Source organism: Oreochromis niloticus, linkage group LG20, assembly GCF_001858045.2.
Source record: "Oreochromis niloticus isolate F11D_XX linkage group LG20, O_niloticus_UMD_NMBU, whole genome shotgun sequence".
NCBI lineage: Eukaryota > Metazoa > Chordata > Actinopteri > Cichliformes > Cichlidae > Oreochromis > Oreochromis niloticus.
The window spans coordinates 17,051,013-17,065,119 of NC_031984.2; the positions used below are offsets into that span (position 1 = coordinate 17,051,013).

The following is a 14,107-nucleotide window of genomic DNA, read 5'->3' on the forward strand; positions in this document are numbered from 1 at the left end:
CAGTCTTAGTTTTTCTCTTTTTTAGCTAACTTAATTTTTACTTTGATTTTCTTTTTTATAAACGGTGTGTATATGTACATTCTTGCACTCTCGTAGTATAAGGCCCATAACAAGCGTCCGTGGTACTATAACTTTGTTGTTTATTTGTTGTTTAGTGTCGACTGTAGTACTTTTATGCTTTATCATGTTGCTGTAACACAATTTCCCCTGAACTGAAACTGATACATGTGTTATAAAGATTCTTCTCAACTTTGTGACTGCAGTGCAGCTGGTTTGCTCGTAAGTTGGAGCACAAGCATCTAAAGTGTGCCAAAAGCTTTTGTGGCTGTCCTGTGACACTGTCCAGCCTTTCTTCAACACAGTTCTTGTAATCTTTCATTTCCTACAAAGTTTACAAAAGTTTCTGGCGTCTCTAAACCTCAGATGTGGCAAAAGGGTTAACAGCATATGGACTTAATCTCTCTGAACAATAATAATTATTACCTAAACTCCACTCCTCCAAGACCACCACTATGGATCACTGAAAAATCACATACAATGTGAATTGCTATAAATGTCTGTTAAGTCAGTTTCATAATGAGAGCTCGTGCTACCTGGCTACATTAGGTTTTGCATTCTGGATGCTTTTTCCAACAGTAACCAGCAGGGATGAGTAGCATAGTGAAATCTATGCAATTTTTAAAAATATAGTATCTGTATCATAGTTCCTCCTTATGTTCCAAAGGCTGTTACTTTAAAATAACACACAACAAAGAGAAAATAAACTTTATTTTGAATGGACCAGAATCCAGCAGTAAACAAATCTAAAGAGGAAACAGCAGAAAGATTCTGTTATCCTTTGGTAAATTGTCATGTAGAGACCTGTTATATAATAAATAATGATTTTTCAAATCATAACAGTAGCCTTTATCCAAACCATTGAGCCAAGTTGAGCTATATAATCTGATTATAGTGAAAATGTGTGATATATAGTTTAATCATCAAACTACTTTAGCTTGCTGATTTACCTGTTTTTAAATCTCTGCAGTAACACAAAAATCTAATTTCTCAGTGTTTCACATCTTCATTTCATGGAGTTGCTCTGTCTCGATCCTGTAGATATATAAGGACACAGACAAGTTCATTAGTACAACCAAAAGGTCAAATGTGTTATGTGAACTCAAGGCTCTGACAGGATATGCAGGTTTAACTGCAGCTTTCTTGTTTATGTTCTCATCACATTGCTTGTAACATGGTAATGCCTGTCACTGCCACCGAACAGAATAAAGTGTTACCTCAGTTAGAAAGTCATTTTCGTGACACCACCTTTGAAAGCAGAACTTAGCATCTCTCAGACTGGCTGAGTTCTTACAGTAAACTCTGAGGATCTTCTCAGCAAAGCACACTGGGAGAAGCTTGGACACCTGACAACAAGGACAGTAACATAAAAGCTGTTTTACAGAGACATCTACAGAAAGAACGCACAGCTCATGCAAAGACATGCAGTAGTTCTGACCTGTTCTCTGGGAATCTTGAATGCTTCAGTAGGGTTAGCCTTGGTGTAGAAATATGTGGTATTGATGGGGTCCTTGTTTCTCATCCCATAGTCCAAAGTGACAACCTAAAAGAGAAATGTGACAGACCAGCCTGTGTTTATGTTCACATGTACATTATGGCTCAGTGCAGGTTGGCAACACAATTTAACTAAAACAACAAAGCAAAAACCAAGATTTTAGGAAGATTTATTATTGAGTATAATTAGAATAAAAACTCACAGTAATTTCAAAGTTGTCCTTTCGAATGACTTTAACCAGTTCATTTTCCAACCTGTCCTTCATCTTCTGACAGATGGAGAGAACATGTGCTGTCATTGATATTATCATTGTTTTGCTAATCTCTTTTTATAATCACTTTTCACTCTTACTTTTATTTCCTCTTGGTCTTCTTTCTTGAGCTGAGAAAGGGAGAGAAGAGTCACATCAACATCTCTCTCTTTTTTAGCGCACTTACACACCACAAATATTGTAATCAACTAATGTTTTCTTGCAATAAAATATTGCTTAAATGCAGGTTAAACTGGGCTAATAAGCTATTATGTAGGCGACTATGAGTGTCTCATTATGGATTTAAATGGTTTCAAAATCAGCTATGATGAATTCAGTTTAAATCTGTCTCAAATATTGAGAATATCGGGCAGTACAGTGGTGTGGTGATTAGCACTGTTCCCTCACAGCAAGAAGGTCCTGAGTTCAACTTCACCATCTGGCGGGGACCTTTGTGTGTGGAGTTTACATGTTCTTTTGTGGGTTCTCTCCAGGTATTCCGGCTTCCTCCCATAGTCCAATGACATGTAAGTAGTGGGGTTAGGTTAACTGGGGAATCTAAATTGCCCGTAGGTGGGAATGGTTGTCTGTCTCTCTGCGTAAGCCCTGCGTCAGGCTGGCTGACTGCTTTTTGCTAGTTTTGCTTTTGGCAAGGGTCAGTGTCACTACTGGAAGACTGAGGCAATACATGGTCCCTACAGAGGCTGTCCAAATCCTCCAGGATGGCACATTGATACATGCCACTGCCAGATGTTTTTTCTGTGTCTCCCAGTACACTCTCAAGAGAATGGAGGAGAATCCAGGGTAGAAGGTCCTGTCCAGAGCAGTATCTGCTCTTTTGTGCCATGTGTTACGTCCCTCTGCAGCCCCTAATTTCCTCATTATGTTCAGCTGGTGCTAATTGGCCACACCTAGTCAGCTGTGGATAAAAGCATACTTGAGGCAGGCTTTCAGGGAGCTCACTTGTCTTTGCCTTGGTGGCATCAGCCATTTTAGCCAACCTGGTATTCCACTTTTAAGATAAAACCTCTTCTCACCTACACTCTGGTATTCATCTCCTTTTTTATGTTGCGGCTTTTGAGCCGGGTCGTAACACATGCATTTGCCACTAAATACCAGAAATGGCAAGTCTACCAAGGAGAAGCTGTGGAAAACATGATGCTGCTGTAACACTGTTTAGCATGACCAGTTTGAGGGTTTCTAAGTGATGGTCTGGGGAGCCATATCCAAGGAGAGAGACACAAACCTCTACAGGTTGTGCCACATATTATATTATATATAATGTCCCCCCCCCCCCCACACACACACACACACACACACACACACACACACACACACACACACACAATGGTGAAACAATTGCACAAGTGCTGCTGATTGGCTGAGAAAGAAAAGTATTAAACCATGGTAACCCAATCACATGACCAATTTAAGATGACATAGCAACAAGATGTTATGTGAACCCAAGACAAGCCTCAGTGTCCATTTTTGTGTTTAAAGTGAGGTATTCAGACTATATACCAATTTTTAAATTGTGTTGACAAGGCCACGTAAAACCAGAGTCATGATAAAAATATTCACTTTTTTTTTCCCTGAATACTATCGTCACATTTACGTCTAAGGACAGCGCTAGCAAGCACTCTCTGCTTATGACCAAACAAAAATAAAATAAAATAAAATACACCCCTTTCCTATTGGTGGAAAAATGTACCATGCCAACCAATCAAAAAATCATATGGCAACATGGGGCATTTGTTGTTTAGGAAGAAGGGTAATTTTTTTTAGAGTGACAGCAGCGAGAGAGAGAGAGAGAGAGCTGAGATGCGAGAGATTTGTGACATTTAATGTGTTTGGAGTGTGTAGTTAGTGTGTAGTTGATAGTTTTTTTGTGTGTGTGTCAGAACAATGAGGCAACTGGTCAATGTCACAGTTGCAGCTAAAAAGTCACCAAAGACAGATTACAGTGTAAATGTTGTCTCTGGGTGGAAAACGGGATGAGTGATACACCTCGTGCAGTCAGGCCTGCAGGTATCAGGCTTGTGATGTTGTCCTCTGTCTTATAGTGGACAAAAATTATTTTTTGGAGTGGCACAAATAATTTGTATGGCATCTTATTTGATGCAGAACACCAGATTGTTCTGTAAATAGTTTGAAATGGCTATAAAAGAATGCCATGGATGCAAATAGTTGCAAATAACTATTTGCAATAATTGTTGTTTATAAATTTACAATTTATATTTACATTTCAAGTTATGAAAATGATCTGTTAAACATGTTTGTGGTTGTTACAGTAAAAAATATAACCCTTTCTACTCAGATTTTATGTTTTTTGTCTGATTTTAGATCAATTATGTTAATTGTGTCAAAATGAAAAAATAACTGTAAATTCAGATATATTAGGTAGTGTTGAAAAGAATGATACCAAATGATAACAAAGCAAGATAAATAGTTTTTAAAGGTGATATGCAGAGGTAAAATCAAAAGTAGTCAAAAATGGGCAATTATACCCTGGCCCATGTATATGTTAGTTTTGGGGGCAGGTGTCGCAATCAGGGTGGGCCAAAAAAGCCTGGGCCAAGTTTTTGTCCCAGTCCAGCCCTGACTGCACACCTTGGTTTCACCCACAAACTGGTACAGGTCTCGAGACATGATCCTCTGCAGAATCATCCTTGCTTCCTCCAGAGGAGAGGGAGTGAATTCATTTGAACAAGAACAAGGGTGGAGTATTCTTTCAATCACTTGATCTGCAGAGTAAACAGACAAATAAAGTTAAGATCAGGTCAATTCAAGTAAACCAAAGAAACATCCACAAGTTCATCAGTAATGTCTTATAAAGAAAGACACACAAAAAATTGATTAACATTAATAAACAAAACAAAATAAGCAAGCAATAAAGTAAGCAAAGCATTAGTAACACTGCAGTATTTTAAATAAATTTACAGTTTACTATAAACTACTAGAGACGTATCAGTCAAACTGAAGAATCAACCTGACATCATGGCAAATCATGTAATAGACACGCCAGTCAACCGTGTCTTTTTCATGCTGTGCATCTCCAAAGCGTGAAAAAAACACAAATGCAGAAGTTGCAGTAAGTTGCAATAAACTGCAGTAACAGCAGAGTGAGATTTTTTTTTTCCATTTCAAACCAACATGAAAATAATCATTGGTAAGCATTTAAACAGACGCTGTTAATTCATTTACATACATATTAGCCACCTTCTTTAATTTAATTAAGCACCTTTATATGTTTTTGTTCACTACCGAATTCTTGAATTTAAATATAAGATTATTGGCAATGCAACGTCTGCATGCGTGTCCATTTCATGTTTTGGATAGGCAAGGCGTGAAATAGACACGGTGGGCCAGCAGATATTTTGGTGTGATACTGGGTTGGATTGTTTAATGTGTAAAGGTATTTATAAATGAATGGCTTACTTGACAGAACAACAACAACAACTTCTATCTATCTAGACATTCTGCACTGAAAACACTTAAAATCATTGAGAAAGTAGAATTATTTCAAAGTAGGACAAATCATTTGACAGCACATATATGTATAGACATTTTAGTATTTTTTAAAAGGAAATATGTAGAGCATGTTTTCCACTACCTGTCAGCTTTGTGTAGGCTTCCATGTCAGTTTTAGCTTTGGAGAGACAGAGCGTTGTCCCTCCTGAACCTTTAGTCAGGATGTGATGATCTGCTTTCAAGAGGGCGTCTTTGATCCTGGATACAAAAGACCCAGTATATGACTTTATGGGAACTGTTGTATTACAATAGGATTATACAGTTGGTACTCACATGATTTCTACACTCTTGGTTACTCTGTGCTGGTAGGCTCTTCTGTGGAGAGAGTTCCTTGTGTGGAACATGTCATACAGGTTTGCCACTTCCTGTTGAGACCATCGCCTATAGTTTAGTCACAGCCAATCAGATAATGAATTACTCATTAAAAACTGATAAAAAGCAGGGATCCACACCTTGTCTCTAGAGCAAATGTGCTTCCTCCCATTCACATCACACACCCTGGCAAACATGATGAAGCGTTGATGGTCAAAGTTGTTCCGGATGCCCAGGTGGTGGCAGTCCCTGAGATAGGATTGAGGAAATACGTAAATTTAAATACATTTATTATGGTAAACCCCCCAAAACACCTTTAAGATTTGCTGTAGATAGAAATACTGCGTTTTATAAAATGTCATCAACAAGTCCCACCTGGCAAAGTAGTCGAATTTGTCCACATCAATCCCATTTTGCTTGTTTGACACAATTTCATAGAGAAAGGATTTATTCTCATCTCGACCTTCATACGGCCACTGTGGAGACAACACCAGAATTGACCTTCATGACACAGATGATAACAAATGATTTGATAATATTCAGACAGTAACTGACCAGTACCTCAGTGTCATCACTCTTTAGAGGTTTAATCATCTCCTTGATAAATGTCAGGTCAGGTGGGAGTATCAGTCCATAACGCTCCATCTCTTGTGCCAGACCATTCACCACCACCAGATGATCAAACATCTCTAAAGAGGCATCCTCATGCTGCAAGAGATACATTATTATTGTTTATATTAAGAACAAATGGTTGAAAGTTTAAAATGATCAGATACAACATACAGAATCAAATTTGAGCACATGACCATCTGTTAATAGAGGTAATTAGTGTCAGTGTTCCAGTTTTAACCAGAGGTTCTCAACTTTTATGAGTTAGTCTTTAAGTCTGCTTCCATGATGAGCGTGGACATAACAGTGGTATGGCTCCTTCTAGCAGAAAATGATGTTTGTTCACGTTTGCAAATTAAAGACGCTTTGACTGATTTAAAAAATCAGAATCAGTTTAGAATCAAAGTTTGAGAAAAAGATCCTTCATCAAATAATAATGTTATTACTGCAAGAGAACACATTTTGCCACTGAGATGATTTGTGTTACAGAAAAAGTTGCTCAGACACATATTAAATTTTATCCTTTGACAAGTATTTTTCCTTGTCAGCCTAATAAGATTTTTATTTTTTTGGCTGATGTACTGACAATTGATAACACTGTGTTGTTTCTATCTTTTAGTGCCATGTGTACTTTATTTCCTCAAGATGGCATCTGACAGTGTTTTCAAATATATTTGATGTTTGTGGCTGGCCATTATGTCGCGTCTCACAGTAGAAATAATTTTTTTTTCGTACCTTCCAGTCTTTATGTTCTGGGTCTGCTTCGGGGTTGAACATTCCATCAAACAGATGGGAAAAAGGTCCATGTCCTTCATGGAGAAACAAATGTAAAAAATAATAATAATTAATGGCTCCTGTTATAGTTCACACACACACTGACCATTTGCCTTTTTCATTTTACCAAGCATGTTTTATTTTACACTGGCTAGTATTATAAACTTGATGCTATTAGAGTGAAAGACGTGCATCACTTACCCAGGTCATGACAGAGACCTGCAATTTGCACACAAAGGACATCTCGTTCACTGATGTCGAGTTCTGGCTGTTTCAGCTTCAGAGTTTTTGCAAGTTCTCCTGCTAAGTGCCCCACCCTGTATCACCAAAACCACACACACACACACACACACACACACACACACACACACACACAGACATTTCATCATGCAGCACTGAAAGAAAAGTATTACTAGTGTATCTGTCTGTAAACAAGTGGACATACCCTATTGAGTGTTCAAAGCGGTTGTGCGATGCTCCTGGAAAAACATAATAACCGCCCCCGAGCTGCTTGATGTTTCGTAGTCTCTGAAACTGAGGTGTGTCTATGATCTTGACAAGTAGTGGATGTAACTCGATGTGGCCATGGATGGGATCATTAAACACCTGTGTGAAGAGAAAGGAACAAAAAATAGACAAACTTAGAGGGTTTTGGAGGACTTGGTCTCAGATTTTCGTTCAGCACTCACTTCTGGCAGCTGGCCAGCCTACTGACGTTATGTCTAAGTTGAATTTAATATAAAGATGGGATTTCCCTACAAAGATCATCAAATGATATCTTACATAGACAAATCTGATACACATATATTATGAATTCACATTTTAATATAGAGCTAATCACAACAGTATGTTAGACCACAGACCAAAGACCATATTATATAAGATACTTTCATGTTACATCACCTTGTTTAAATCTTTGATGTTCAAGTGCTTCTCCATAGTGCTGTAAATGTTTAAATGACCAAAGATTACAGTTTTGCACATCATGCTTTCTGCATATAAAAGGAAACAGTCAATGAAAATGTATTTGTGACATTACAATTTTATTTTATTTAACCTTTATTTAACCAGGAATGTCCCATTGAGATTAAAAACCTCTTTTTCAAGGGAGTCCTGGCCAAGAGGCAGCACATTTCCAAACAAATACATACAAACAAACAAGATTAAAAATTACACAAAACAATTACACATTATTGAGGCAGTCTGTAGGCCTTTGAGTTTAGTTTTAAAAACATTTAAAGACAACAATTCAGTCAGTTTCCAGTCTTTCTGTAACAGGTTCCATGAAAAAGGCGCAGAGTGGACAAAGGCTTTCTTACCCAACTCTGTGCGGACAAGGGGAACAGACAGCAGCAGCTGATCATTTGAACGCAAGGAGTAAGAACCACTATTTGTCCTTGTGACCAAAGTACAAATATAAGGAGGCAACAATCCAAGAATAGCTTTGTAAATAAAAGTGTACCAATGCCCCTGTCTTCTAATGGCCAAAGAAGGCCAATTTACTCTTAAGTACAAGTCACAATGATGGGTCAGATATCTACAATTGGTGATAAACCTCAAGGAAGCATGATACATCGTGTCCAACATTAGAAGACATGAAGAAGAAGCATTCATATACAGAATGTCACCATAATCTAACACAGATAAAAAGGTTGCAGTGACAAGACGTTTTTTTACTGCAAAAGAAAAACACTGTTTATTACGGAAAAAAAAACAAAGTTTCAGCCTCAGTTTCTTTACAAGTCTCTCTATATGTGGTTTAAAGGTAAAGGAGTCATCTATCCAGACACCAAGGTATTTATATTCATGAACTATCTCTATGACATTTCCTTCAAGGGTGGACACCACTGGAATAGGTGTCCACCCTGGAATAGGTGTCCACTACCGGTCAAGTGTGAGAACTCCCTGTTTCTCCAAGTTTCTCATTAAAATTCTGACACTTCAGTGTCTTATTGTTCTCTGAATGAAAGCACAGAACAAATAAACAACTTTTTAAGTTAAAAATGAAATCATAGAATCTATTTATAAACCAAATGTTTTCTAATCTTCTGACTCATCAAAGTAGCCGCCTTTAACAGATATAACAGTTGAATTCATTCATGCCCTTCTTTCTACATCAGAAGCCAAATATTCTTCAGAAAGGTCTTCCTAACTGTTGCATAAATGTGTAGCTCTTCTGGGTTGCTTTGCTTTCACTCTTCTGTCCAGTTCATTCCAAACCAGCTTGATGTGGTTTAAGTCTGGAGACTGTGCTGGCCACTCCGTGTTGTCAAGCTTGCCTTCTTGTTCCTTTTTCCTAAGATAGATCTGTAATAGCCTGGACTTGTGTTTTGGGTCATTATCTTACTGTAGGATGAACCCCTGACCAACTAGATGCATACCAGAGGCCACTGCAGAATGCTATGGTGGCCATTTTGCTTCAGGATCCCTCTCACTCTGTAAAAGTCACCTGTATCCAACAAAAAGACCCAAACTATCATGCTTCCTCCTTAATGTTTGACATTTGATGCCACAGAGTAAGGGACCAACCTTTTGCCTACTCGAGAGTGTGCAAAAATCCTGCATGATGAACCAAAGATTTCAAATTTGGATTCATCAGTCCATAACACCTTCCAGTATTCAGCAGTCCATTGGTGGCATTTCATGGCCCAGGCAAACCTCTTTTTCTTGTTTTGATGTTATAGTTTTGGTTTTCTCGCTGCAAACGGATCTGTGAAACCTCCAAGTCAAAGTCTTGCTTACTGCAACTAATATTAAATCTGTGCCAGAAGCTGTGGCTCTTTGAGCTGCCTTTTACACAAGCTGTTGACTCTCTTTCTCTGTAGGAAAGACCTCCACTTTCAATGATGGTCCATTGGAAGCTGAAGCTCCAGCTCATGTGTCAAAACAACAACACAGTGCTTCTGAAGCACGTGTCAAGGCTTGGTTTGTCTGGCCACAGTCACACGATCAGTCACATCCGAAGCTTCATTCAGTCTGTCACTGCTTCAGTATCTGATTCAGTGGTTTAAACATTAAGTGAATCATTGACAGGATTTGTGATGTGTCTTGGTGGTGATTCTGTGTGAGACGTGGTGAACCGATGTGTGACATAATGGGAAACATGAACTCAGCGAGGAAGAGAGGATGTTCTGCCTGTTCATAGATAATATATTGTATATAAACTTGTTAATAACATAATGGAGGCAGGGACCTCACAGCATAAGCATTGCTCCTGGTCTATTTTAAGATTGTGTTGTACATTATTATATATAATGTATTTTTATCTATTATGTTTAAAAATGTGAATTTTCTATATCCAAGATGTAATTATTGTTAGTCACTGAAAACCTTTACAACATCAGGCTTAACTGGCTTAACACTGCATGTATGAGATTATTATCCTGGCAAACAAAATAGAACAAACCGGGACACGCCTCAACTTTTTATGGACTCAAAGACTGCTTGAAAAATCATCACTGAACAGTTTTTACTTCATGCCATACTGTACTGTTCCTTTCTGAGTTTTTGTATTGATGTGTTTTTGTATTGATACAGACTTGATCAACCATGACAGAGACACACAACCATTAACTTCTTTATGGATTAGAAAAAAGAGATGTTAAATCTTGTGATATTAGGATTTTTTTTCCAAATAAGGTTCTTAATTAAAATGATATTTTTAATGATACAATATAATTACTTTTGTTGTCCACCATTTTCACATTTGCTATTAGAGAAAAAAGTAGAAAAAAATATTAAAGCAGTTATTTAATTTGCTTTAGAAAAAAAATGTTTCAGTGATTGAAAGTTATGTTTGATAATTTTTGAATTCTCAAACTAGTCCAGTGTGAAGGCCAAAATATGGGTTTAGAAAAATAAATTAAGTTCAGTGATTTCATTAACTTTGAGTCTTAAACAAGTTTTTGACAAATTTAAAAATAATATTTGTGGTTTCTTGTTTTTAATGACAGCTGGTCTAATAAATGTGTTAAGCACTGTAACAGTATGACATGTATTCAGTCTAATATACAAAACTATTTATAAAAATAACTTTGCACAATTCGCTGGTTTGAAAAACTCATCTCGGAACTCTCCTGTGAGTAAAGCTGGCATAAAGCCCACTGAGCCTGGACATAAACCCAAAGCTACATGGGAGTTTCTTAAAAACAGATATATGAGATGAATAAACACCTTGAGAGGAAAAAAGTGAAACAAAGTTTGACTTACCAAATCTGCTTATGAACTAAACAATAGTAGTAAAGTACTCCCGGATCTCCCGAGTGACGACGAAGTTTTTTTTCCTTTCACAGTGGAAACATTCACGTGATCTTTTGTTGTTGTTGTTGTTGTATTTGTTTTGCTGTAGTCTGATGTGACTGAATGTGTTTCACATTCATTCACCTTACTTGTTCTGTAATCCGGTGTCATATCACTAACTACAGTACTAGTGATGCTGTGATAAAGCCCCGTGAATATGTCGAATTGCTTCGCCAAAACGCAGATCACACGAAGCCCCGTTCAACAGCTCATTTGGAAATACTGACATCTGCTGGTCATCCGCTGTACAGCAGCCCTGCTGTGATATATCAGTGAGTATGTCAACGTAATCATGTATCAATTGCAGAATTCCCGTATGAGGTCCCGTGTGTGTGTGTGTGTGTGTGTGTGTGTGTGTGTGTGTTTATGAAACTAGCCATCCTCTCTGAGATTGATTTGAGGAGATGTATGTTATTATGTCAAATTATGTCATTTAGCATTTTTAGTGGCTCCATAATGTGCTTGCAATCTCCTCGGATCATGTAAAACACTTCCTGTAATTCTGTAATGTGTTTTCAAGAGCTTGAATCACATAACGAGGGAGTCTCGTCGTTTCAGAGAAAGGGGGCCTCGTTTGTCTTTGGTCAAATGACATTCTGAACGACGATGCAGGCCTCGACACAGACGCAACTTTACTACTAACTACACAATTTAGAACGAAAGAATCCCCCTGTTTACTTACACTATGATCAGTGCAGAATGGATGTTTTCACAGCAGGTATGGACAAGAATATGATCACAGCTATTTTTCCAGTATTATTATTGTATCGGCGTATTAGTTTTAAAAATGCTGTTTTAAAACAAAGATCACAGAGCAGATCTCACAGGATTTGTAGAATCAGGAGATCTGGTACAAAGATGTGCATGTGGTGTCTTATTGCACCCCAGAATGATATGTGGCAGGATCTTTAGTGGATTTTGTACAGCAGATCAGTTAATTTGTGTGTCCATACCACCCCACATTTACCTTGCATTCAAGGGTCTTCTTCTCAACTGTTACTGGAACACATGGCTCAGCTAAAATGCAGGTCCAGGTTTACAGATCAGCTGTATTTCTGCTACATACACATGGAATTGACACTTCATTGTATATACATTTGCTTCCTGTTCCTTTTATTGTTTTAGGTTAGTCCTTTAAAAGGCAATTTAAAAAATTACATAAAATAAGAGTTATTTCAGGTGGCATTGTTTGTGTGTGAAAACTGTACATTTCCCCTCAAATCTATGTTTTAATTCAGTGTGTCAGCCCATTTGGTACTTGAAATTCCACGAATAAATGTTTAGAGTACTGCAGACTAGTAGTTATTGACACAAGCATTTGAATGTGATTTTGACCCTAATTCAGAAAGCATCTGTTTTTTTCCAGCAAAAGAACACAACCTCCAGACTTTTTCAGCATTTTCAGTTTTTGCAAAGAATAATTTTCCACTACATGTACAACAGGCAAAAAACACTTGTATTACTTTGCAAAAATTAACAAATTAAAGCACCCAAGTTTTTTCTTTGTTTTTTGTTTTGTTTTTTTCATTTCCTAAAGATTAATTGAAGTCTGACAATTTGGGTCATCCGCAAGTCACCAAAGTTCTTTGTATTACTCGTGCACGAGGGAGAGAACTGTGACGAGCGCCGTTCCTTCGCTTGACCCCAGTTGCTCTCGTCTGCTCCCTCATAACACTGCTCTTTATTGCGGTTACATGACTATGCATAAGTTCATTAACATATGACGTCTTACATAGGCATACATGTGAACAAAGAGTACCTTTTCTGTGTGTACGTGTGTGTGTGTGTGTGTGTGTGTGTGTGTGTGTGTGTGTGTTCTTCAAAATGTGACCCTGTGAACGACTCCCCAAAGCTGGTGCCAAGAGTCCAGCGGTCCACCTAAACAAAGGGCTCTTAAACAGATACAGAGTAGGTGTCCTCCTATACCATAAATCAGTAAGAGAAGGTACGACCTCTCTTATGACTGCTAAGGATCAGACCTCTATCATTATGCAATCGATTATAAACCTCTAAGCATATATGAGTAAATATTTCTAAGCATAAATGACAATCAACAATATAAACCTAACAATCATCTGCCTTCATCTTTCCCATCCCTGGCTGCCTCCTGTGTCAAACAACTCTCTTTCATGTCCTTTACTATATCCATGAATCTTTTCTGTTATATTTCTCTTTTCCTGCATACCTGACGACCTCATATTCGGCATTCTTTGTCCAGTATATCAATTTTCCCTCTTCTTCACATGTCCAAATTATCTCAGGCTTGCATCTCTAGCTTTGTCTCCAAACCGTTCAACTGTTCAGCTGTCTCTCTGATGTACTCATTTCCTGTTCATCCTGGTCGCTCCCAGTGAAAATCTTCAACTCTGCCACCTCCAGCTCTGCTGCTCATCTTTTTGTTAGTGTGACACTCTCCAAATCAGACATCACAACAGGTATCATTACTATTTTGTTAATCTTCATCTTTATCATGACTATGGGACATGTCTTTTGACACACTTGTTTAAGAAATGAGAATTTAGGGTAAAATAATGCATTAATGACTGCAGTAATTATATTTCATTATATACAGATGTGAACTAACCTATTTAGATTGATTATAGGAAAAAATTGTGAAAAATTTTACACAAACAAACAGCAAATTAAAATTAAAATAATAAAATAACAAATGTCATTTGGGCTTTACAGCATGTACAGCCACGATCATCTGGCCTTTAACCTTCAATGTAATTACCTCTTTTTTTAAATTTCCACTATAACGTATAAGCTCACATAAATAT

The 14,107-nt window shown here is 37.6% G+C and overlaps 1 protein-coding gene across 1 annotated transcript in view; it reads right to left on the bottom strand.

Annotated features, from left to right (window-relative positions):
* Positions 1-826: 826 nt before the first annotated feature.
* The window catches only part of LOC100705915 (deoxynucleoside triphosphate triphosphohydrolase SAMHD1), an 87,487-nt gene continuing 74,206 nt past the window's right edge, over positions 827-14,107 (bottom strand). Inside the window, exons 10-18 of the mRNA XM_019349714.2 lie at positions 5,786-5,894; positions 5,607-5,698; positions 5,416-5,531; positions 4,413-4,546; positions 1,904-1,933; positions 1,755-1,820; positions 1,496-1,600; positions 1,275-1,403; positions 827-1,092 (exon numbers count right to left, since the gene is read on the bottom strand). Coding sequence (XP_019205259.1) covers positions 1,069-1,092; positions 1,275-1,403; positions 1,496-1,600; positions 1,755-1,820; positions 1,904-1,933; positions 4,413-4,546; positions 5,416-5,531; positions 5,607-5,698; positions 5,786-5,894 — 805 coding nt within the window. The 3' untranslated portion in view covers positions 827-1,068. The remainder of the gene's footprint in view (positions 1,093-1,274; positions 1,404-1,495; positions 1,601-1,754; positions 1,821-1,903; positions 1,934-4,412; positions 4,547-5,415; positions 5,532-5,606; positions 5,699-5,785; positions 5,895-14,107) is intronic.